A 20,872-nucleotide genomic window follows, 5' to 3' on the forward strand; every position below is an offset into this window, starting at 1 on the left:
CAGAGACAGAGTGGGGAGCAGAACAGGCAGATCTACTGAAATACACTGCTGAGGGGAGTAGCGGAAGGGACAGGAGAGGTCTGCTGTGCCATGTGGGTCAGTTCCCTGGCCAGGGATTGAATTGGTGTTGCAGACAGCTTCATAGAGCTGAGATTTAACCCTTGGCACCACCAGGGAGGTCCTATTAACCCCATTTTAAAGAAGAGGAAGCTCAGTAAGTTACCCAGCAGGAAGTCCTGAACCCTTCTTTATCTTCCATTTCCATAACTGTGTCTGCAGAGTGGTGGTGATGGATAGTGAAGAGTGAATGCCAAGAGGCATGAAACAGCCTTTTCTTTTTTTAGGATGCTGGAAAACAATCTATAGAAGGTTTAGTGGCTACAAGTTACTTTCATGCTGACCATCTTGTTTCAGTCTTCAGTGAATAGGGAAGAAGTGGCTAGATTGAGGTGGGACCACAAAGTGGCAAGCTTTCTCAAAACAAAAACTTGAGTTAGCTGCTCTGCAGGGTCTGGCACCGCCCTGAACTCCCACTCCATGTTGCCTTGTAGAGTAGCAGGGAAAATGCGCCTGAGCCACCTGTTTGTGTGGGCCTTCCCCTCACTTGCTTGGCTGTGCACACTTCCGTAGGGAGGTTTTCCAAATAGAGGCTTCCGAGACAGGAGCCCTGGCTGAGACTCCTATGAGTTAGCTGAGGGAAGTTGATGGGGGTGAGAGTGGGAGGGAGGAGTGGAGCTGCATTCCAGGAAGAGGATGCAGCCTGAGCAAGGGCCTGGAGGTGGCTGGGACACAGAGGGGGAAGCAGACAGCGCTGAAGGTGAAGGCCTGGCGGTGAGGAGAAGGCAGGTGATGGAAGGCCAATGTCCAGCGGTGGAGAACCTTACTGGAGCTGGAGAGTGACTGTCCAGGAGAAGGGAGAATCTGAGCAGGGGAGTAATCGATATGGAAGGGGTGGGGTCAGGAAAAGCTTTAGATAAGCTTGTCAGAAAAACACTGGGTATATAACTTAGTGAACCCAATACTGTTGTGAGGTCTAAAGTATCATCCTCATTAACAGATGAAGAAATTAAAGCTGACAATGGCTTGGGACATTATAGTCTGTAGGTCCCAGAGACAGGCCCAATTCTTAATTTGTTTTACCCAGAAGTCATGGTCATTTTAAAACATTCTTTTAAAAAAAAGATTTATTGGGCTCTCCCTGGTGGCAGAACAGGTTAAAACACCACACTATGAAGCTCTCTCTGAAGCAATTGCAGCAGGAGTTCCATTCCCGGCCAGGGAGGTGACCCACATGGCGCGGCAGACCTCGCCTGACCTGCCCGCTGCTCCCCTCAGCAGTGTACTTTGTCAATCTGCCTGTTCTGCTCCCCACTCTGTCTCTGGTGAATCCTCTCACCACCCCTGCACCACTGGCTTATACCCCAGTTCTATATGCATAAATAAATAAATCTTTAAAAAAAAAACAAAAACAAAAACAAAAAACACCTCCTGAGGCCCAGGCAGTTCTGTCTATCCCACCTGCAAGCCTGAGGCTTCAGGGTCAACATCCATGGGTCTGCAGGATCTGTGTGTCAGGGACTGAGGTCAGAGGTGAGGGGCAGTGTGACAGGTATTGGAATGAAGTTGGTACTGGAGGGCCCTGAGGGAGTTCATTCTTGGGTGTCTCACAGCCCCCGTAAACTTGAATCTAAAACTGAAGTACAAACTGGACTCTTAAGCTGAAGTATCCTGTGGAAGTATCCTGTGGAAGGCCCTGGAGTAGGTGGCTCCCTGGGGGCCTGAGAGTGGGATGACAATGTGGCAGACACTGTTCCCTGGGGGTCAGGAAGAAACTGCACTGTGTTCCTCAGAACACCACATACAGCGCTTTCCACTCATATCTCTGTGGGAGCAGGGCCTGCGGACCAGAGAAAACTTCAAAGAGAGTCCAGGAACTCCTGGTCTTCTGGCAAGGAGGTTGAAACTAAGCGTTCTGAAGACACTAGCGGGGAGGAGACCAGGTAGCAGTTGTCTGTTTTCACCCGCCCATCTAGTCTCCTCAGCATAGGGCCCCCACAGAATCAGGGGAGGCTCCATTCTCCCAGACTGGTCTTTGTTTGGAAACCACTCTACCTTTGAGCTGTCCTTGTTCTCAGGTAAGAATCCCTGTCCATGCCAGTTCATCTTCCAGCTCCCTCTGCTTCCTCTGGAGCTGGAGCTCTGCAGGTTCCTTCTATTCCTCTGTATTTTTTTTTTTAAAGATTTATTTATTTATATGTACAGAGCTGGGGTACAGGCCAGAGGTGCAGGGGCGGTGAGAGGATTCACCAGAGACAGAGTGGGGAGCAGAATAGGCAGATCAATGAAGTACACTGCTGAGGTGAGCAGCGGGCAGATCAGGAGAGGTCTGCCACGCCGTGTGGGTCACCTCTGGGGAGGGGATTGAACTCATGCTGAAGTGGCTTAAGCTTCTTAGTGCTGTGCCTTAAACCATGGTGCCACCAGGTAGGGCCCTGTTCCTCTGTATTTTTATGAGAAGGGTGGACCATGGTAATTTGGGAAGAGTTTCTTAGCTAAAGAGTAGGCAGCTCCTATCTGTAAATGTTGCAGCTTGTGGCTGTGTGAAGCTGAGACCCCCATGGTGGAGCAGGGGAATGGGAGGCTTGGTTAGGAGACTTTGGAAGTATGTTTTCTCTCTGGACATGAGAACTAGGCCTGGATGCTCTCTGAGAGAGAGACAGTTCAGCGTTTACAGTGTGGGGGAAGACACACAGGGAAGGCTGAGTGGACACTGGAAGCTTCCGGAGGTTCACCTCTGTCTCCAAACATCTGTACTCTATCAGCAGGAGTAATGACACCGGTGGTGGTCTGGATCCTGTCCCTCCAGTTTCTTCTAGAGCCAGCTGTGATCGTGGGCAGCCATGAGCGGAATCCTGTCAACACCTTCCGGGACTTAAACATTGACTATCCCAGAGTGAAAAATATAGAGGAATTCCACAGCTACTGTAATATTCTGATGTCCTATGTACGGGGTAAAAAGCAAAGCTGGTTTTGTCCAAAGGTTCATTATTGGATACATGCGCCCTGGAAAGTCATCAAAGGATTGTGCAGGCACAGTGACAACTTCTGTGAGAGTTACAATGAATTTTGTACATTCACCCGGGAATCCTTTCCAGTCACTACCTGTACTGTAGCCTTCAAAGAGCAGCCTACCAGCTGCAACTACAATACCTCCCTATCTAACCAGAGGCTTTGCCTGCTCTGCTCTGCAAAGTATGAGGCCAAACCCATAGGTATCTTTGGTACCTTTTAGGAAAGGTTAGCATCTAAACCATTCCCCACTGCTACTACACACTAGCCTGTTCCACCCCTAAAATTATGACTCCTGGCTCAAGGCTTCCTCCCTTACTTCAAAGACAGGCAGGATCCCTTCCCAGGAGACCAGGAAGGTAAGAGAAATATCCAGAACGTTGGTCACCATGCAGAGTCTTACTGTCTTCTAGGCTCTTTCCAACTTGTTTACCTCCCCTTCCTCCACCCCCCCCGTCCCACAGACAGTCTCACCCACCCAAGAAGCTGACTGTGTCCAGTTGGCAGTGACTGTCCGTCGACTGGGCCAGATTTTGAATACTGGATGGAGGCCCAGAGCCTCAGCTCACACCATGGCAACAGGCACCCTGCTCTGTGTCTCAGCCCCCCACCCCCACCAGTCCTTCCTGTCCAGGCTTTCCCAATTTCCCTTACCACTCCTTCCACTCACTCACCCACAGGGTGGGTGTCCCTGGCCAGAAGAGCCTCCCTGACACCTTTCTGCTAATTTTAGCCTTGCCTCCCTTTCAGCTCCCAGTCTGTTCCTTTCTATGAAAGCATTGATTTTCTCTTCATGCCAGCGGTCCTGATTGCCCTCCTGCTCTCTGGACCCCGGGGCAGTGTCTCCCAGACACCCCAGCCTTCCTCTACTCTCTGACCTTTGATCCTTCTCACTTTGAGCCTCTGGGATGTCAAGTTAGCTTCTCTGACCCATTCCTTTTTCTCCTTTCCTACGGTTCCTCCTGCCACACCCCCCAACTCCAGGAGCCCCACTAACAAGGCAGGGGTGAGGTGGGTAGTTGGAGTCACAGAAAGTTTAAAACCACACCTGAGTTTTGTAGGATAGAACCATTGGAAACTGGGTGGAAACATGGCTCTGTCTGTACTGTTTTTGCATTTCCTTGTGAATCTATTATCACATCAAAATTTAAAAATCAAAACCACATAAACTCAGTTCTGATTTCATTGCTTTTCCTTCAATGTACTGGAACTCCTGCTCAGAGTCTGGGGGGGTGGGGGTGGCATCCATTCTGGCCACCTCCCTGTGCTACCCTTGGCTGTCTATATGATCTTCTGAGCAAGTGGACCATGATGAGGGGAGCCGGTGGGTGCTGCAAATGGATTCTCCCTTCACCTTGGCTGGAGAACAAACTCATGACAGGAGTCAGGCTAGTGGGTCAGGAGTAGCCTAGTAGGCTCAACCCAAGTTGGTTTCTACTGTTCCCCAGCAAAACCTGCATTACAACAGAGCAGGAGGGTGCGGGGTCTAGTTGGGGTATCTAGATCACAATCTGTCAAATCAGGAGTTGCTACTCCCCTCAGAAGTTCAAGGGATGGATACCAGTAACGTGTGCATGCGGGTAGTAAACGCCTTTGCCTCTGCATCTAGTTCACCTCGCATCTGCAAATATATTCCTTAGCCCTGTTCTTGGAAGCAGTTGTTGAAGGGAATGTTAACATAATCCTTTGGGGCTAAGTAGGGCAAAGGGTATAGAGCTGGAAACCTGGCTCCTTGGTCCCCCCTCCTCCCCAGGGACCCATCTGCCCCTAACCCGGTGGAAATCAGAAGTCATTGCTGCTGCACACACTGATGTTTATTGTCCCCCAGGCTCTCCGATGTTAAAGATGTGGATCAGGCTTGAGAGGCTAAGTCGACACTACTCTTTACTTCTCCGTCTTCTTATCATAGGTGCCAGCACCCTTGTAACCACTCACGTAGCCTGAGGTGTCAGTCACCTCCTCCCTTCCAGCGAGGCCTTTGCCCTTGCCACTCTGGTCAAAGCGCTCCTTGTGGGTGCCGGTGTACTTGCTGGTGTCCGTCAGCCGGCTCACCCCGCCCACTGTGGTGGCTTTCTGTGAGCCAGAGAACCCTGGATGAGCACCTCCTGTCCCTGGATGTCCCCCCACCCCCCTCAAAGATGGCCTTTGAGTCTGGCTAATGCTCAGAACTCCTGTTCTACTCTTGGCATGACTCTTTCTTAGGGCCCAGATGTAACTGTGGGCAGGAACTGTGGCAAGAGCTGCCCACTCAGGATTTGAGCAGCAGTCTGGTGTATGGGAATGAGTGGGGTGCATGTGGGTTTTCCTGCCTCTAGAGGGGTTTGTCTGACTAGGTTGTAGCCAGATGACTTCAACACTGGACCACACAGCAGGTCCCTCCTGCTGGGAAGGCTCTATTTGAAATCTATATTTTAGCAGTTGGGGTAGGGAGGGACCAAAGGGTGGGTGAGAGGCAGGAAGTTGGAGCTTCAAGATTATATTAAATCAAGGGAGGGGTGGGGAAGGATGACTTCAAAGGCCATCAGGCCCTAGTTGCCTGTCTCAGAGACTGGAGACTTAGAATGAGCTAAATTTCACTATTAAGATACTTTTGGACCTTTGGCAAGGCACTTCCCCTTAGTTTCCTCGTCTGGAGTCTAGGCCACAGTTTCCTCACCTCTGAAGTGACTAGACGATTGCTAAAATCTGTTCCCAAACAATTGTGCACCAGACACTTTCTGTCCTATCTCCTATCGCCTTAGGAGGAAGGGGTCAGGGATGTTGGAGGGTGAAGGAACCAGCAGCAGGGGTTTAGGAATGAAGAAGTCACTCACAGTGACACCAGTGGTAGCTGGGTCCTTGCCCTCCATGAGCTTGTAAATGTCCTCCAGGGCTTCGTCTGGGTTCTTCCCCTTAAACCTCTTCTGGCCCAGTTCCTTCATCGCCTCCTGGAACTGCTGAAACGTGATGGTCCGGGCATTCTTGGCCCTGTGTGTGAAATTGAAATCCAGGACACTGGAGCGTGAACTCCACCTTCCAACATCCAGCCCGCCCCTTCCCCAGACCTGGCCTCTTGACACTGTGCGTCCTGGGGACAGGTGAGCAGATGGCGCCAGGGCCCAGGAGCCTCACTGCAGATGTCGCCCACATGAGCACGTCCAAGTCCTACCACCCTGTTTTCTCACTGCCCTTCCTCCTATCTTTGGTTCCTCACTTGACTTTGCTGAATACAATGTCCACATCAGTGGAGGTGACCATCTTGCCATCCATGATGCCACAGTCTTTGCACAACTTGGAGAAGTTCTTATTGTTTATTTCATTTCCACTGCTTGAGGTGTCTCCGAAAGCAGCAAATCGCTGGAATGTCTTCGCTGCTTCTGATGCCATGGTCAACAGGAGGTGGAGGGGGGTGGTAGGGGGGGAGACTTGGGGGTGATGGAGGAGAGGAAGGGAGGACTAAGGAGTAAGAAGGAAGAGGGTGAAGATCAAGCTAGAATGAGCAATGGGAGCAGGCCCTCTCCTCCCTGTTGTTCTCTCCCCTCCTTCTTCTCACTCCACCCACCCGCTCCCCCCACCAGCCCAGAGAGACTAATGTGGATTCTTCATACCAAATAACCACCCCACCACCACTTTTGTGTACCTAAATGCGCCCAGATGGTGCCTGACCCTTCTCCACCTTTGTATGTGTGCGCTGGTAAGTGGGAGTCGGCTGGCTGGGAGAAAGGGGTTGAAAGGGAAGTTTCTATGATCTCAGCAGTGTTTATGTGACATCACTCCAGCAGTTGCTATGCACCAGTCTTGTGGAGAGGGGCCTTTTGATCTCCCTCCCTTGCCTGCTGTGTGGCACAGGGGACCAATCTTCTGGTCCTCCAGATGATCCAATTTACCCCATCATTCTGTTAAGGGGAAGGATGTCCTAAAAGAACTCTGCAGAGTCTTATGGACTCCACCCCCTACTCCAGCTTTCTGGACACTATCCCCTACTCGAGTGACTGGAAACTACAACTCCCAGCAGTACCTGGGAGAGAATTGTGAGGCCCCAAGGGCGGAGCTAGCAGGAATTCTGAGACTTTGGGGGATAGAGAGCGGTTTTCCAACTGACACTCTGGAGAGGTAACGGTCCTCTCTGCTCTGAGACTGTGTGACTGGGGTTAGGAGTTCCAAGTTAGCCTCTGGTAAAGTATTCCAGCTACTTTGTATTCCTCTCTCTTTCCCTGGGTTGTTTCCTTTTCCTTTCCCCTTTTTGTAAATAAACCCATTGCCCTTTCTGTGTGAGCCTGCAGAAAATTACATTTTGAGGCCCCATGGACAGGCAGCCCAAGTCCACTCTGGGCTACCGTGTAACAATTCCAGCCCAGCCTGACCCAGTCCTTTTGGTTCCTGTTAAACTGCTTTCTGCTCTGCTCCACAACAGAAGCTGAGGGAGCCCAGGAAGGGGACCAATGAAATGGGTCAACATCAGTCCAATGCCCCCTTTCTTTCTGGTCTCTAGGTCTGGGGCTAGTGACCAACATGGAGAGTCCAATGGCTTTGGCAGACCAACCTCAGTGGAAACTTTATTTTTAAAGAATATTTATTTATTTATACATACAAAATCTATAGGCCAGAGGTGTGAGGGGTGAGAGGATTCACCAGAGACAGAGCAGGGAACAGAACAGGCCGACTGACGAAGTACACTGCTGAGGGGAGCAGCCGGAGGGTCGGGGAGGTCTGCCGTGCCATATGGGTCAGCTCCGTGGCTTGGGATAGAACTTGTGCTGGTGCTGCTGTGGCTGCGGACGGTATCGTAGAGCTGAGCTTTAACCCGTTGTGCCACTAGGGAGGGCCTCAATGGGAACTTTAAAGGATTCCCAAAGTTGGATCCAACAAGGGAAGAGCATGGACCTGGAAGTATGGCAGATTTGGGTGCGACAGGGTGAAAGAGGTCAGAGTCAGGGAGCGTTTCAGACTCTGAAACGCTTCCAGATACATTTCTGTGCAAGGATATTCCTCAGGGGCTTCCCTTTGGCCTTTTCTTTCTCTTTCTCTCTTAAAAAATATTTATTTTCATTTATTTGTGCATACAAGAAATGGGGTGCAGGCCAGAGGCGTGGAGGTGAGAGGATGCGCCAGAGGCAGAACAGGGAGATCCACTGAAATACACTGAAGGGAGCAGATAGTGGGACAGAGAGGTCTGCTACACCATGTGATTCAGCTCCCTTGCTGGGGATTGAACTCATGATGCAGTGGTTGGGGAAAGCTTGATTGGGCTGTGTCTTTAACCTCTGTACCACCAGGGAGGCCCCCAAACTATCTTTTTTTTTTTTTAAGATTTATTTATTTATGCATACAGAACTGGAGTACAAGCCTGAGGTGTAGGGGTGGTGAGGATTCACCAGAGACAGAGTAGCAGGCCGACTGAGTACACTGCCAAGGGGAGCAGCGGGCGGGCCAGGAGACGTCTGCCTCGCCATGTGGGTCACCTCTGGTAAACTCATGCTGAAGTGGCTTTAGCTTCTTAATTCTGTGCTTAAAGCCGCTGCACCACCAGGGAGGGCCCCAAACTATCTTTTATACACTCTACTCCTGCTCAAGAACACTCTAGAATCTTTAGTGCTAAACCTTTTTGTCTGTCATTCAAGGACCTGCACACTTGACCCCAATTTACCTTATCAAACATCAACATTATTCTTCACCTGGGGCCATAATAGCCTCATCACTATTGGAGCCAGAGACTAGCTGGTAGTAGAAAGAGCACAGAGTTGGATGGGAAGGGACCTGGGTGGGATTTTGAATACGAAATATGTCATTCATGGGCAGATGGCCTTGTCATTGAACATTGCTGACCTTCAAATTCCTCATCTGTATATGAGGACAATAATACTTACAGTATTGGGAGATGATAAGTAAGGAGTACCTTGTACATGATATTAACTACTATTCAATTCTTCAAAGCAATTTGGGTATTTCTGCCCCTAAAACTTTACTCCCTGCTTGTTCTCTGCATGGTAGAATGCACTTCCCTCCCACTCAGTGGAGTAGTTCACACTAGGAACAAAACCTCTTTCCTACTCTGAATTATACAAAGATAATGGCTCCTAGCCTGTGGGCTGTAACTTCTTGGGGTGAGGGATTCTGAATTATTGCAAGGATCCCAGGAATCCATTCACACTCAGGTTGATCACTGAATAAATAACATGCTTTGCACATGTAGGTGTTCCTATATACTTAGGTGATATAATTGTCAGAACACTGTAAAAAATGTATTTAAAAATATTGCTGAATTTGTGGTTTGTCTTCATCATAGGATACTAAAACCATCATGTGGGAGCGGAAGCCTCCAGTTCTGGATTTGAGAAGGGTGAGGAAACTATTGATAGAATACTCACTGTTTAAACAGTCATAAAAATTTTCTAAGGAAAATTTTTCTATTTTTATCTGTTTTCTCAACTATTTGACCATAAGCTTCTAGAGGGGGGGTCTTAACAGACTTCACATTATACCGTGGCTTGCACAGTGCAGGTAATTAAAACTGTCATTGAGTTGAAGGTATAGTTTGAAGCTGCTTCTGGGCCAAGAGAACTAAGGATTATCTTTGTTGGGTGACTTTTGCCAGGGCTGGGGGAGGGCTGGTCCCTCCAGGGAGGAATCCTATGGTAAGGTAGAAGCAGCCCCATTTCTGCCTGCAACAAACTGAGACCCTTAGGCCTAGGAAGCAAAAGGATCCCAGTGGAAATTTCCCACCTCCTGCCTGCCCAGAGCCCCTGCCCAGAGGAGGCCCCTTATCAGGTTCCCCTGAGTCATCCTGACCCAGAGACGAATTTAGATGCTGGAACCTTCAGGTCCTTCCCTCCCCCATTCCAAGTAAGAGGACTTCAGATACATCAGAGGAGGCTTCAGGCAAAACTTGTCACTCCAAAGCCCCCTCAGCCTCCTCCAGTAGGGCTGGTGAGACCTCTCTCCTGTCTTTAACTATGATCTTAACTCCAGCAGGCTTTCCTCCTCCAGGAGACTGCAAAATGGCATTCAGAGGGGGGAGACGGCTAGGTGAGGTGCCAGGGTGTCCAGCTTCTGTGCCCATTTCCAGGGAAATATTATGAAAGGAGTGGGTGAGCCGAGAGGGGAAAATCTGGGTGCTCCAACTGAGGGACTTAGAGAGGGTCCTTTAGATTTGGGGGTGTTGAAAGTTGAGCTTGATTCTCACCAGTGTTTCTGCTCACCTCCTCCCACTTGGCCCCTCCTTCTTTCCAACAGCCCCTGCCAAGTGGGGATGAAAGGGGCATTGATATTCCTTGGATGGCAGGGGGGTTGTGGGTGGTGACTGTGGTAGTTCCCAGGCAGAAGGGGGAGGAAACTTTGGGGGTCTTGGGCTGGGGGCAGTCTCCGCTGGTGTTGCAGTTGGCAGCTCCTGTTCCATTGGCCATTGTTTCCAACTGGCCTGGTGCCCAGACCCCGAAATGGCAACCCAGGAACCAGGCTGAAGGAAGATGGGGTGGGGACCCTAAGGGGAGAGCTGGAAGGGGGTGCAAGTGGGGAGAAATTCATCCTGATTTCCTTTTGCCAGGACAACTTGAGTCCTCTTAGCAACATAACTACTCCATTCCAGGGCACCTTCCTCTTAGAGGGACAGGGAGAGTGCATCTTGTTTGGGGGGGGCGGGTGGAATATAGGTGTACTTAGTGGAGGGCAAGGAAGGAGTCTACGGTGGCACACCCACCCGGGCCCAGAGGGTGCTGCCGCCGCCCCGAGAAATCATCGCCTTCTGGGCATTGCGATTGGGCCAGGCCGAGCCAATCTCACCCTCCTTCTCCCGGCTGGACTAGGAGGGGTTAGCGGCGAAGACACGGGGTCTCTTGGGTCCTAGCCCGGGACACAGCGTCCTCCCCAAGCCCCCGCCCCTCCCCTCTGAGAGTTAACCCCGCCCCCACGCCTGTTTACCCGGGAGTCCGGGCCCTGGGGGTCCTCGGTCCCTCCTCAGCCCCCCTCCTTGGGGCCTTGACCCGGGAGTTCCCGTTGGCCACCCTCTCCCCCCTCCCGCGAGCTCCCTCTATTTATAGCGGCCCCCTGCTCTCCCCGCCCCCCCTCCCCGCCTTGTTTTCCAACTTCTCTGGGAGCAGCCGGAGCGCAGGCGACTGGACGCAGCTGGGAAAGGAGGTACCCGGACCCTGGGAGCCCCGGAGTTGGAACTCCAGAGCCCTCGCTGCTCCCCTCCCACTCCGTGTGGCTCACCTGCCCGTCGGCTGGCTGGACCCTCGCCGCCGCCGCCGCGATCCCCGCCCACCCCTCCTTCCATGACCTAGCCTGTTTCCGGACGGGTGGAGTGGCTCCTGAGGTGTCTGTGCTCTGGGTTCGACTCGCCCTACTCGTCCCCACCACTGAGTTTGGGGGCGCAGAAAAGAGCCAGAGTGCGCCTGGCAGGTCCTGGTCCTGGGTGGGGGCGAGAGTGGGCAAGGGGATCCCCCGCAGGACTAAGGGATTCCCGCACACCCCGCAGCCTCCCAGATGCGGGAAGACGAGGGGAGAGTGAGCGCGCCTGGGAGCACCAGCAGTTTGCTTTGGTTAGAGTTCCCTTCCACCCCCCAGCAGAGTCCCCACGTTCCCCCCACCCCCAGTCGACTGCCTGGGGCTGGGCAAAGGGGGGCGTGTTTATTGGGGGTCTGGGCGGATCTGTAGGGAGCTGTCGGCCCGTGGGCGTCGAGGGGCGGGCCGGGGGCGGGTCTGTGGGGAGCCCTAGCCGGGGAGGGCTGGAGAGTCAAAGGCAAGTGAAGGTGGAAGCGGCCGCGGCGGCAGCAGGTAGGGGGAGGGGCAGGCGAGGGGCCTCGGGGCCTGGATGGCGCCAGTCCGGTCCGCGGGCGGTTTGATCCCCAACCCTTGGCGCTGACCACTGGCGGGAGGCGCCCGCAAGGAGGGGGCGCTGGGCTGCTGCGCACAAAGGCGGAGGCTCGCGAGCTACAGGGCGTGCTTGGGGTGTGTGCAGGCTGTGTACAGGGTCCGGGGAGCTCCGCGGCGGTCGCGCGAGGCTGTCGTCTGTCCCCGGGCTGACCGGCTGCGAAGGCACTTGTAGGGACAGGTCCCGGGTACTGGGCCCGGTGAGTTCCATCCGCCTTAACTGTACCTTTCCAAGCTCGGCCCCTTCTAGGTAGGGGAAGAGATCGTGGGACCGCTCCCCCTCACCCCCCACTTCTTTCCTCACTCGCAGTAGACTGGGTGGAGAGAAGGCACGAAACTTTAAAGAATCCCCCCCCCCCAAATGATGGAGGGAGACAGCCGTGCTCTGCTGCTCTCCTCTCATCGGCGAGCTGTCAAATATCTGGGGGATCCCCAGTCCTCACTTTAAGTTTGCAATTAGGAAATAGAGACCAGGAGTAGTAACTGACTTGGCCAAGGTCACACCGGTAGCTACAGAGCAGGACTAGAATCCGGAGGTTCTGACCGGACACTGCCTCTTCTTTCGTTCACATCAGCACTTTTCTTCTCTCCTCCCCCCTGGCCTGGCAACATACCCGCTCTGTGTTGCCCAGCAGCCCCTTCCAGGCGGTATTGATTCTAGCTGAAGTCTAGAAAAGACAGTTCACCGGACTTAGGGGGTGAGATTGGAGAGGGGAGGGGCAGAGTGATCTGGGGAGGTTGCCGACCTGTGTAGTCTAGTTCTCTGCTGAGGCCTTCTGTCCCTAAAAGACCCAGGGTCCATCTCTGTCTCCTGTGTCACTCACCCCATTGCTTTGTTTTCTCAGACCCTAGAGCCAGGAGCAGTGAGAACCCTGACCCTTAATCTTACTGCATCCAACCAATAGGAGCCCAGTAAGTGACCCACCCCTGGGCTGCCAGTGCTTCACCGTGCAGGTCAGCACAGGTGTCCTGCTCCTACTGACCCTACTTATGTTGAATGTGTGCCAGCTTCTTTGCATCCAGCAGGGAGAGTTTTGGGGGAGGAAGAGTTTGGGTTAGTTGGACACAGATGTCCCTTGTCTCTTGTCTCCTCCTTCTCCCTCTTGTTCATGTCAGTCAGGTCATTTTTAACCCCTTTCCCTTTTAACTCCTGACCTTGGGGCTTTAATTGAAGGTCACAGGGAACTTGACTGTCCCCCACATTGTTCCATAGATGTTTGGAGTACCCAGTTACTGAGCTGAGAGCTTTACTCCCTACCTAACCGGAGTGTGGGGTGACCCCTAAATATAGCCTGGGAAACCCGAGCTGTGATGCTGCCCCACCCTGGTATTTCTCTCTGGGCTAGGGGAAGAGGGCCAGAGGTGAGGGCATTGAGGGGCAGCCCCAGGGATGGCCAGTCTGAAGAAGTGTCCTCATCCTCATTCACAGGCCCTCTCCCAGGTGGCCTGGCCATGGGAGTTGGGGAGGGGAAGGCTCTCTGTGCCCTGGAGGAGTCCTGGCTGCCTGGGTACCCTGCCACGCCCAGTGCTAGAGAAGGGAAGCCAGCATCTGAGGCGATGCGGGGTGTGAGGGTAACCTCCAGTCTTGGCGTCTCTTACTCTGCCAGGCTACCATGGCGGAGCTGCAGGAGGTGCAGATCACGGAGCAGAAGCCGCTGTTGCCAGGACAGGCGCCCGAGGTGGCCAAGGTTGAAAGGCGTCTCTGACTCCCCAGTCCCCACCTCAGACCTCCAAGCATCTCCCTGCGCCTGCTTTCCCCAGTCCCTGAACTCATTCCAATGCGCACCCTTCCTTTCTCCAGCTCTACCCATGTCTCTCTCCCCGTACAGCACCACTGAGGGCAGCCCTTGTCCTGTCACTCCACTAACTTTCATCCTCTCCATGTCTCTTGTCATCTCTTTCTTTGTCCTTGATCTCTGTGCGTCTCTCTCTACCTGCTTCTCTTTATCTGTCTGTCTCTCCATCTGTGACTCTGTGTGGCTGTGTGTCTCGTGTGTGCCTGTGTGTGTCTGTGTGTGTCTGTGTCTCTCTCCAGGAGGCTGAATTAGCTGCCCGAATCCTCCTGGACCAGGGACAGGTAACAGCGTGGGGCGGTCCCAGGGTGGGAGGGGGGTTCTCCTTTGCCCCCAGTAAAGAAAGGACCCTGTTTTTCCCTCCTCTCTTTGGTCACTTGCTTTTCCTTCTAGTCCTTTCTCTCTCCTCTTTCTCTGCTCCTCTATTCCTTGTTCCTTGTTGCTTACCAGCCTTTCATTATTTTTCATAATCATCTTCTGCTGTCATATATTCCTAAACTAAATTTTTGCTACTCCTATTTCTAATTCTTTGTAGCCTTCTTCTGTTCACCCTCCCTTCCCCCCTTCTGCTTTTGTGGAGCACCTCCTGTCTCTTTTCCTCAGGCTAACTCCTACCTAATGGTGACCTGTTTTCCTGCAGACTCATTCTGTGGAGACACCTTATGGCTCTGTCACTTTTACCGTGTATGGCACCCCCAAACCCAAACGCCCAGCAATATTCACCTACCATGATGTGGGACTCAACTGTAAGGACCTCCACTTCCCCTCCCGCTCCTTTCTGGAGAGAGGCTGGGTTGTGGGGAGGGTAAGGCCCCAGGTAAGGGGCCAGGGCGGTGTGGGCGGGAAGAGAGCAGTTTCTAGCCTCTCTGACTGGCATGACAGAAGAGGGTGGCTCTGTCTTGGGGATACTCTTCCCTGTCTGACTCTACTGTCGGGATTATGGGGATTCTCTTTAGATAAATCTTGCTTCCAGCCGCTGTTTCAATTTGGGGATATGCAGGAAATCATTCAGAACTTTGTGCGGGTTCATGTGGATGCCCCTGGAATGGAAGAGGGGGCTCCTGTGTTCCCTTTGGGGTAAGAATTAACTCTTTCCCTCTTCACCAGATTGTGAGGCATAGGGCTGAGGTGGGGAAGTTGGATCAGGGGAGGAACGGGGGACAGTGGTGATTCTGAGAGAGGATGAGTAGGGCATCCTGAGTTGGGGGCAGCGGGAGGCAGGTGGGCATTTTCCGTAACATTCTTCTCTTCCCCAGATACCAGTACCCGTCCCTGGACCAGCTTGCAGACATGATCCCTTGCATTCTGCAGTACTTAAAGTGAGAAGCCTGTGGACTCCTCCAAACTAGATTTCTCTTTCCTGCACAAGGTGGCCCTCACAACTCTGGTGTCCGCCTTAGTCCTGGCACTTTGGTCCTTCCCAGATGTATCCTTCCTCTTCCTGCCCCCACCATATTGTTGATAAGAACCTTGACTTGAGATAGCAGAGTAGCCCTACAGGATAGAGGGAAGGAAAAGGAAAAGTTTATGGGCACCCCTTCCTCAGGCTGAGGAGGGCCTACTCTGATGAGGGGAGCTAGCAAGGAAGAGGAGGAGTAACAATCCCCAGGGAGCCAAGTGGACCTCTCTGTTCTACCACCTCCCCGTGGTGAGCACTAAGGGACAGGGTGTGAGGAGGAGAGAGCCAGGTGCCGGCCACTCCTGGGCTGTGCCCATGGCTCGGCTTTCTGGGGCATGAGGGCGCTGGGCAGCTCTGGCTCACCTCTTTGGCTATTTCCCCATTCTCTCTGTTGTTCACTAATGGTCTCTCTCTATTTTGACATCTGGCTTCAAGTTCCTTCTTTCCAGTTCCTCTAGAGGAACCAGGAACTAAAACAGAACAAGTTGAGCTAGCTCCTGAAAATGGAGTGCGGAGAACGAGCCATCGAGGAAAACAGCATCTGGTTGGCTGGTGGACGGATGTTTCTTTTCGAGACTACAGCTTTTCAGGAGGGAGCTGGGGATAGATTTCAGGGAGCCATGCTCACTAGTGGTGTCAGTTTTTAGTTCCCTAGCACCTTCCTTGTCAGCCTCCCCAGAGGAAAGTCCTTTTCTGCCCTTCTCTGCGACTATGGCCTTAGGGAGGAGGGTGAGGAGTTTGGGGACCCAGAGTTTCGGGCTCCGGGGCCCACCAGACGTGTTTCCCTTTCAGTTTTGCCACAATCATTGGAGTTGGTGTTGGTGCTGGGGCCTATGTCCTGTCACGATATGCTGTAAGGAATCGCCCTCAGTCAAGGGAAAGGTGGCGGCAGGCCCCCGCTAGACCCGTGGGAGAATACTGTTGATTAGTGGGTATTTGGGGGTGGAAGTGGGTAAAAGGGCAGGCACGTGGGACTAAGAGTAGGTGGAGCTCCAGTGGCCTTACCAGGGATCATAAGGTCATACCTCAGCTTTCTTTCCTTCTGTTGCCCCTCAGCTTACCCATCCGGATACAGTTGAGGGTCTTGTCCTCATCAACATTGACCCCAATGCCAAGGGCTGGATGGATTGGGCAGCCCACAAGGTTTGGAAGGGCCCATGCTGGGTGTCTGTGGGTGTGGGGATCCCCTTGCTTGGGTCCAGTTAGGTTGCACTAGTGTAATAGATTGACCTCTGAACTTTAAGGAGGGGTTGGACCTACGTGTCAGGGAGAGGAGAGAAGCGGTGTCACTTTGCCTGGGCCTCTTCTCCTGAAATGTCCTGAGCTTTCTTGCCTGCCCTTTCCTCATAGCTCACAGGCCTCACCTCTTCCATTCCGGAAATGATCCTTGGACATCTTTTCAGCCAGGTTAGTGGTTGTGGGGGATGGAGGAAGTAGAGGGGAACAGCAGGTACCTGAGTGCTTGGGGATGACTTCCTGACTGGGATAAGATCTTGGGGGAAGAGGGCTTCTTCTCATCCAGCATCTGTTGACTCTTCCCAACTCTAATTTTTCTCCTTCTTTCCTTCAGGAAGAGCTGTCCGGAAATTCTGAATTGATACAAAAGTATAGAAATATCATTACACATGCACCCAACCTGGATAACATTGAACTGTACTGGAACAGCTACAATAAGTGAGTGTGGACAGTGGGCACATGTGAAGGGCATAGAAGCAGTGACGAGGGGTCATGGGAGGAGCAGGTTGGGGTGGGGGATCCTGAGAAGTTGTGTAGAGAGAGCAGAGTTTCAGGGGTGGGGGGAGGAGGTGCAGCTGTGGGATGACCCATGGGAAGGACTGTGAGGAGCGCTTCCCCCTGTTCACATCCCTTGGATTTTTGGATTCCCCGCAAGAGATGACCTCTCTTCGGGCACTTTTTCCCCCGTCACTGCCTCTGCCCAGGGACCTGGGGCATGAGTGACTATAAAGACTGGGCTTGTGGTCTGCCTTCCCCTGTAGAAACCCTACAGTCATTGTTGGCTATAATTTTGGAGAGGAAGATAGCGTTCCCAAAGGGGACATGGCTTACATCTGGGTGGTAGGTAGCATTGCCTGCCTGACATCCTGCTCTTCTTTTCACTTCTCACTAGCCGCCGAGACCTGAACTTAGAGCGCGGAGGTGATGTCACTCTCAAGTAAGACCTTAAGAGATAAACCTTTGCTTCTCTCCTTGGCTCTTTCCTAAGGGGGTGTGTCCCCTGGGAGCTCTTTTTCATATGCATACCAGAACTGGGGTACAGGCCAGAGGTGTGAGGAGTGAGAGGATTCACCAGAGACAGAGTGGGGAGCAGAACAAGCAGACTGACTGAAATACACTGCTGAGGGGAGTAGAGGGTGGGTCAGGAGAGGTCTGCCGTGCCATGTGGGTCACCTCCCAGGCCGGGGATCGAACTGGTACTGCAGTGGCTGTGGAGAGCTTCATAGTGCTGAGCTTTAACCTGTTGCGCCACCAGGGAAGGCCCCTTTTGGAGTCTTTTGCTGGGATTTGTTTCTTGTCACCTCCTAGCCTTTCCTATTTAGCAAATCACAATCTTCTAGACCTTCCTCCTGGGAGTCTTTTGGTGGGTTAGCGGGACTGGAAGTCTGTTTCTTCTTTGGAGCCAGATGTTTTTCTAGCTGCAGTTCTGAAAGGGAGTGCCAAGGCTAATGGCCTCCTCCCCAACACTGTGCCTGCAGGTGTCCTGTGATGCTGGTGGTAGGAGACCAAGCACCCCATGAAGATGCAGTGGTCAGTGGGGAATTACCTGGTAGATGTGGGAAGGTGGTTGCCTGGGGGGAGGGGGTCTGTGGGGTATTTTTCCAAGAGACAAGGTCTGTTTGGGACAGGAGAGTAACTTTGGGGCATAAGAAGTTAATTCTTGGTAAGAACGAGATGGTAGGGGGACAGTTGGGAAAGGAACTGGGGGTCTGGGTGCTGGGTCCCTTGGGTGAGCCACTGGGATGGCGACCTCATTCATTCAGCCTATCACATATTCCAGGTGGAATGTAACTCAAAACTGGACCCCACCCAGACGTCTTTCCTCAAGGTCAGTAACCCTGCTTCTTCATGCTCAGCCTGACTCCGGGCCCCTGTCCAGAGCAATGTATCTTCTCTAGATTCAGCCTCTAGGCCTCCAGGGTCCTGCATGGGAGCAAGTGAGGTAAATGAAGTAAGAACAAAACCCTAAGGGCCTAGAGTGAGGATGCTTGGGAAGAGAGACCTTTTCCCTCCTCCCTGCAGGGCTCATTAGACTTACATGTGCATTAATTTTTTTTTTTTTTTTTTTGGCGGCTCTTTCCATGAACAGATGGCTGACTCTGGAGGTCAGCCACAGCTGACTCAGGTGAGTACCCCTTTCATCCGTGGGGGTGGGGTGTGGTGTCCCTGAATGCCAGCCCCACCTCTGCTCAGCTCCTCTTCTAAACTCACCACTGCCTCCCTCCCTTTCCTCATCCACTTCCACAGCCAGGCAAGCTGACTGAAGCCTTCAAGTACTTCCTGCAAGGCATGGGCTACAGTGAGTATGGGGGTTAGAGACAGGGGACAGGGGATTGCTGCACGGGAGGAAGGTTGAGTGCTGAGGGGGCGGGGCCATTTTAGCTGAATTCCTGGACTTCATGTGTCTCATCAATCTTGTTGACCCCCGGGCTCCCTTTACAACTCTCTTCACTCTGGCACCCCCCTCTGACTTGCCAGCCCCTCTCCTCCCTTTCCTCTCTGAGTGCCTCCATATCCTGCCTCCACAGTGGCCTCCTCCTGCATGACTCGCCTGTCCCGGTCTCGCACAGCCTCCCTGACCAGCGCAGCGTCCATTGATGGCAGCCGGTCCCGCTCTCGTACCCTGTCCCAGAGCAGCGAGTCTGGGGCTCTGCCTTCGGGACCCCCAGGGCACACCATGGAGGTCTCCTGTTGAATGACCCTTGTTGCCCTGGTGTGGGACCCGACCCTCACCTCCCCCAGCACTAACCTGGGAGGTGCGTAGGGCATTGGGCCAGAGTGAGCAAGGGAAGATGGGCAGATCGTGTGGGAGACGACCTTGACTTTGATTGCTACCCTAATCTTGACCTCTAACCTGTGATTCCCCTCAGCTCCTGGGAGAGATGCCCTAGTATCTCTTAGGAACCCAGACCCCTAAATTCTCCCTCCCCCTCATTCTGGCATGAAGGTGGAGAGGGCCTATAGCCCCTCTCCCTGGTCTAGGTATCCATCCGTAGATGAAGGATAAGAGGTTGTGGTAGTTGCCTATGGTGTCTCCTCCAGACGCTGCTCTACTTATCAAGGGTAGGGGACTTGGGCTGGGGCTCCATTCACCAAAGCGATCTCTGAAGAGTCTAAATGAATGTGTGTCAGGGGAGGCTTGCTGGTGGGTCAGTGGTCCTCAGGATGTGAGAAACATCCAGCGTGTGAATGGTAGTTGGAATGGGAGGTGGTGGCGATGAGCAAATACATGAGCAAATATGAAGGAAGGATCGGAGCCGGCCAATGGAAAGGGGCCTGGGGCTGCTGGCTGCACTAACTCTGGTAGCTGTCTAGACAGTGTGTGTCTAGAGTGGGGGCGGGGAGGGAGCCAAGCTGGGCAGGGCAGCTTGGGAGCTTGGCATAGGGGCATGGGAAGGGCGACCTTGGGGCTCTGACCACAGTGTGTTACGTGTGGAGAGTGCCCTCCTGTCTCCTGCAACTTCTGCTGTAACAATAAAGTGTAGAGGAATCGGAGCATCCTTCTTCCTCGTCTGTCTGCCCCGTTCCTACCCTCTCCCTGCCAGCTTGTACATTCTCTTCCCAAAGTGACCACAGGAAAGGACTCACGGAGCATAGAGACCTGACAAAATGGAACTTCTGGCCCACTATTCTGACAGAACGTTACTGCACTTGATAATGCTTTCAATTGTGGAGAAAGGAGCTGCTTCCATTTAGAGGACTTGCTGATCGGTTAGAGATCACTGAGCGGCATGGGAGCTCAGAGCAGAAGCCAGCGCGATCTTAGAGAAGGAAGTAGAGAAGCTGGCTCAAGTGGCCATCTTTTGGGAGCCACCAGGGGTCTCTTGTTAGATTCCGTTTTAGGTAGGTCACACTACCCGGAGGTGGATGCAGTGTCCCGAGAGGTCGGGGTGCCTTCCAGGGAGTCCTAACAAAAAGGAGGAATTCCTCCTTCCTCATATACTCAAGAATTTGGGAGTTTATCAGACGATGTTTGCCATTCTCTGGGAAGCTTTTCAACAACTATGAGCAATATCAAGATTTCAGATGTGTCTGTTACAGGCTGTCTTGCTTGGGCCTTTGATGCACAGGAATCCGGTTTAGGTTCTTGATAGCACTAAAGGCACTGTGCACAGTCTGTAAAATTTCATTTTCCAGAAGACATTAAGGATGACAACTACACACTTCTCAAAAGAATCCGAGTTGAGGACTGAAGCAGGTGGATGTTTGGTGCTGATACACCGACTGGCAAGTGGTGTTCTTGATCAAGTGTTCTTGATTCTTGAGCTTTTTGTCACTCTCATTTAAGAGTGAGTCTATTTTAAATGCGGTAGAGCAGGATCAGTAGGGGTTGGGGGTATTGGGTAACTAGCAGGGTGACAGAGCCAGCTATTGAAGGCAAGGTGGGTGTGTTGGCTGACCACACCCAAGTCCAACAGCAATGAGTGCTTAGATGCTAAAATGGCGTATTGAAGTCACTAACAAGCTCCCAGGTAACAAAATAAGGAAAAGGCAAAGAACCCCTAGCAGCTTCAGCCTCTATTTGCAA

At 52.6% G+C, this 20,872-nt stretch overlaps 3 protein-coding genes across 13 annotated transcripts in view; 2 read left to right on the forward strand and 1 right to left on the reverse strand.

Moving 5' to 3' along the window:
* Positions 1-4,227, forward strand: part of RNASE13 (ribonuclease, RNase A family, 13 (non-active)) — a 17,224-nt gene extending 12,997 nt beyond the window's left edge. Inside the window, exon 3 of the mRNA XM_012734038.1 lies at positions 2,826-4,227. Coding sequence (XP_012589492.1) covers positions 2,831-3,292 — 462 coding nt within the window. The 5' untranslated portion in view covers positions 2,826-2,830 and the 3' untranslated portion in view covers positions 3,293-4,227. The remainder of the gene's footprint in view (positions 1-2,825) is intronic.
* The window catches only part of NDRG2 (NDRG family member 2), a 32,119-nt gene extending 12,277 nt beyond the window's left edge, over positions 1-19,842 (forward strand). The window contains exons 1-17 of one of the 11 annotated variants that reach the window (XM_012734032.1): positions 9,368-9,388; positions 12,762-12,828; positions 13,524-13,604; positions 13,952-13,993; positions 14,350-14,455; positions 14,666-14,786; positions 14,966-15,028; positions 15,901-15,961; positions 16,165-16,251; positions 16,459-16,515; positions 16,679-16,782; positions 17,237-17,281; positions 17,823-17,874; positions 18,125-18,172; positions 18,434-18,469; positions 18,592-18,643; positions 18,873-19,842. In XM_012734032.1, coding sequence (XP_012589486.1) covers positions 13,530-13,604; positions 13,952-13,993; positions 14,350-14,455; positions 14,666-14,786; positions 14,966-15,028; positions 15,901-15,961; positions 16,165-16,251; positions 16,459-16,515; positions 16,679-16,782; positions 17,237-17,281; positions 17,823-17,874; positions 18,125-18,172; positions 18,434-18,469; positions 18,592-18,643; positions 18,873-19,039 — 1,116 coding nt within the window. In that variant the 5' untranslated portion in view covers positions 9,368-9,388; positions 12,762-12,828; positions 13,524-13,529 and the 3' untranslated portion in view covers positions 19,040-19,842. Of the gene's footprint in view, positions 1-9,334; positions 9,389-11,085; positions 11,182-11,202; positions 11,360-11,561; positions 11,586-11,779; positions 11,821-12,025; positions 12,117-12,761; positions 12,871-13,523; positions 13,605-13,951; positions 13,994-14,349; positions 14,456-14,665; positions 14,787-14,965; positions 15,029-15,900; positions 15,962-16,164; positions 16,252-16,458; positions 16,516-16,678; positions 16,783-17,236; positions 17,282-17,822; positions 17,875-18,124; positions 18,173-18,433; positions 18,470-18,591; positions 18,644-18,872 lie in introns of those variants that run through there. The other 10 variants (XM_012734034.1, XM_012734029.1, XM_012734033.1 and 7 more) reach the window with 10 other exon arrangements.
* Positions 4,926-6,435, reverse strand: TPPP2 (tubulin polymerization-promoting protein family member 2). The gene is made up of 3 exons (XM_004694682.2): positions 6,263-6,435; positions 5,883-6,036; positions 4,926-5,142 (listed from the first exon to the last, which is right to left on the reverse strand). The coding sequence occupies exons 1-3, from the start codon at positions 6,433-6,435 to the stop codon at positions 4,954-4,956; spliced, it is 516 nt and encodes a 171-aa protein (XP_004694739.1). The 3' UTR covers positions 4,926-4,953.
* Positions 19,843-20,872: the final 1,030 nt, after the last annotated feature.

This window comes from Condylura cristata, unplaced genomic scaffold, assembly GCF_000260355.1.
Source record: "Condylura cristata isolate star-nosed mole 26May11 unplaced genomic scaffold, ConCri1.0 scaffold00045, whole genome shotgun sequence".
Classification (NCBI taxonomy): domain Eukaryota; kingdom Metazoa; phylum Chordata; class Mammalia; order Eulipotyphla; family Talpidae; genus Condylura; species Condylura cristata.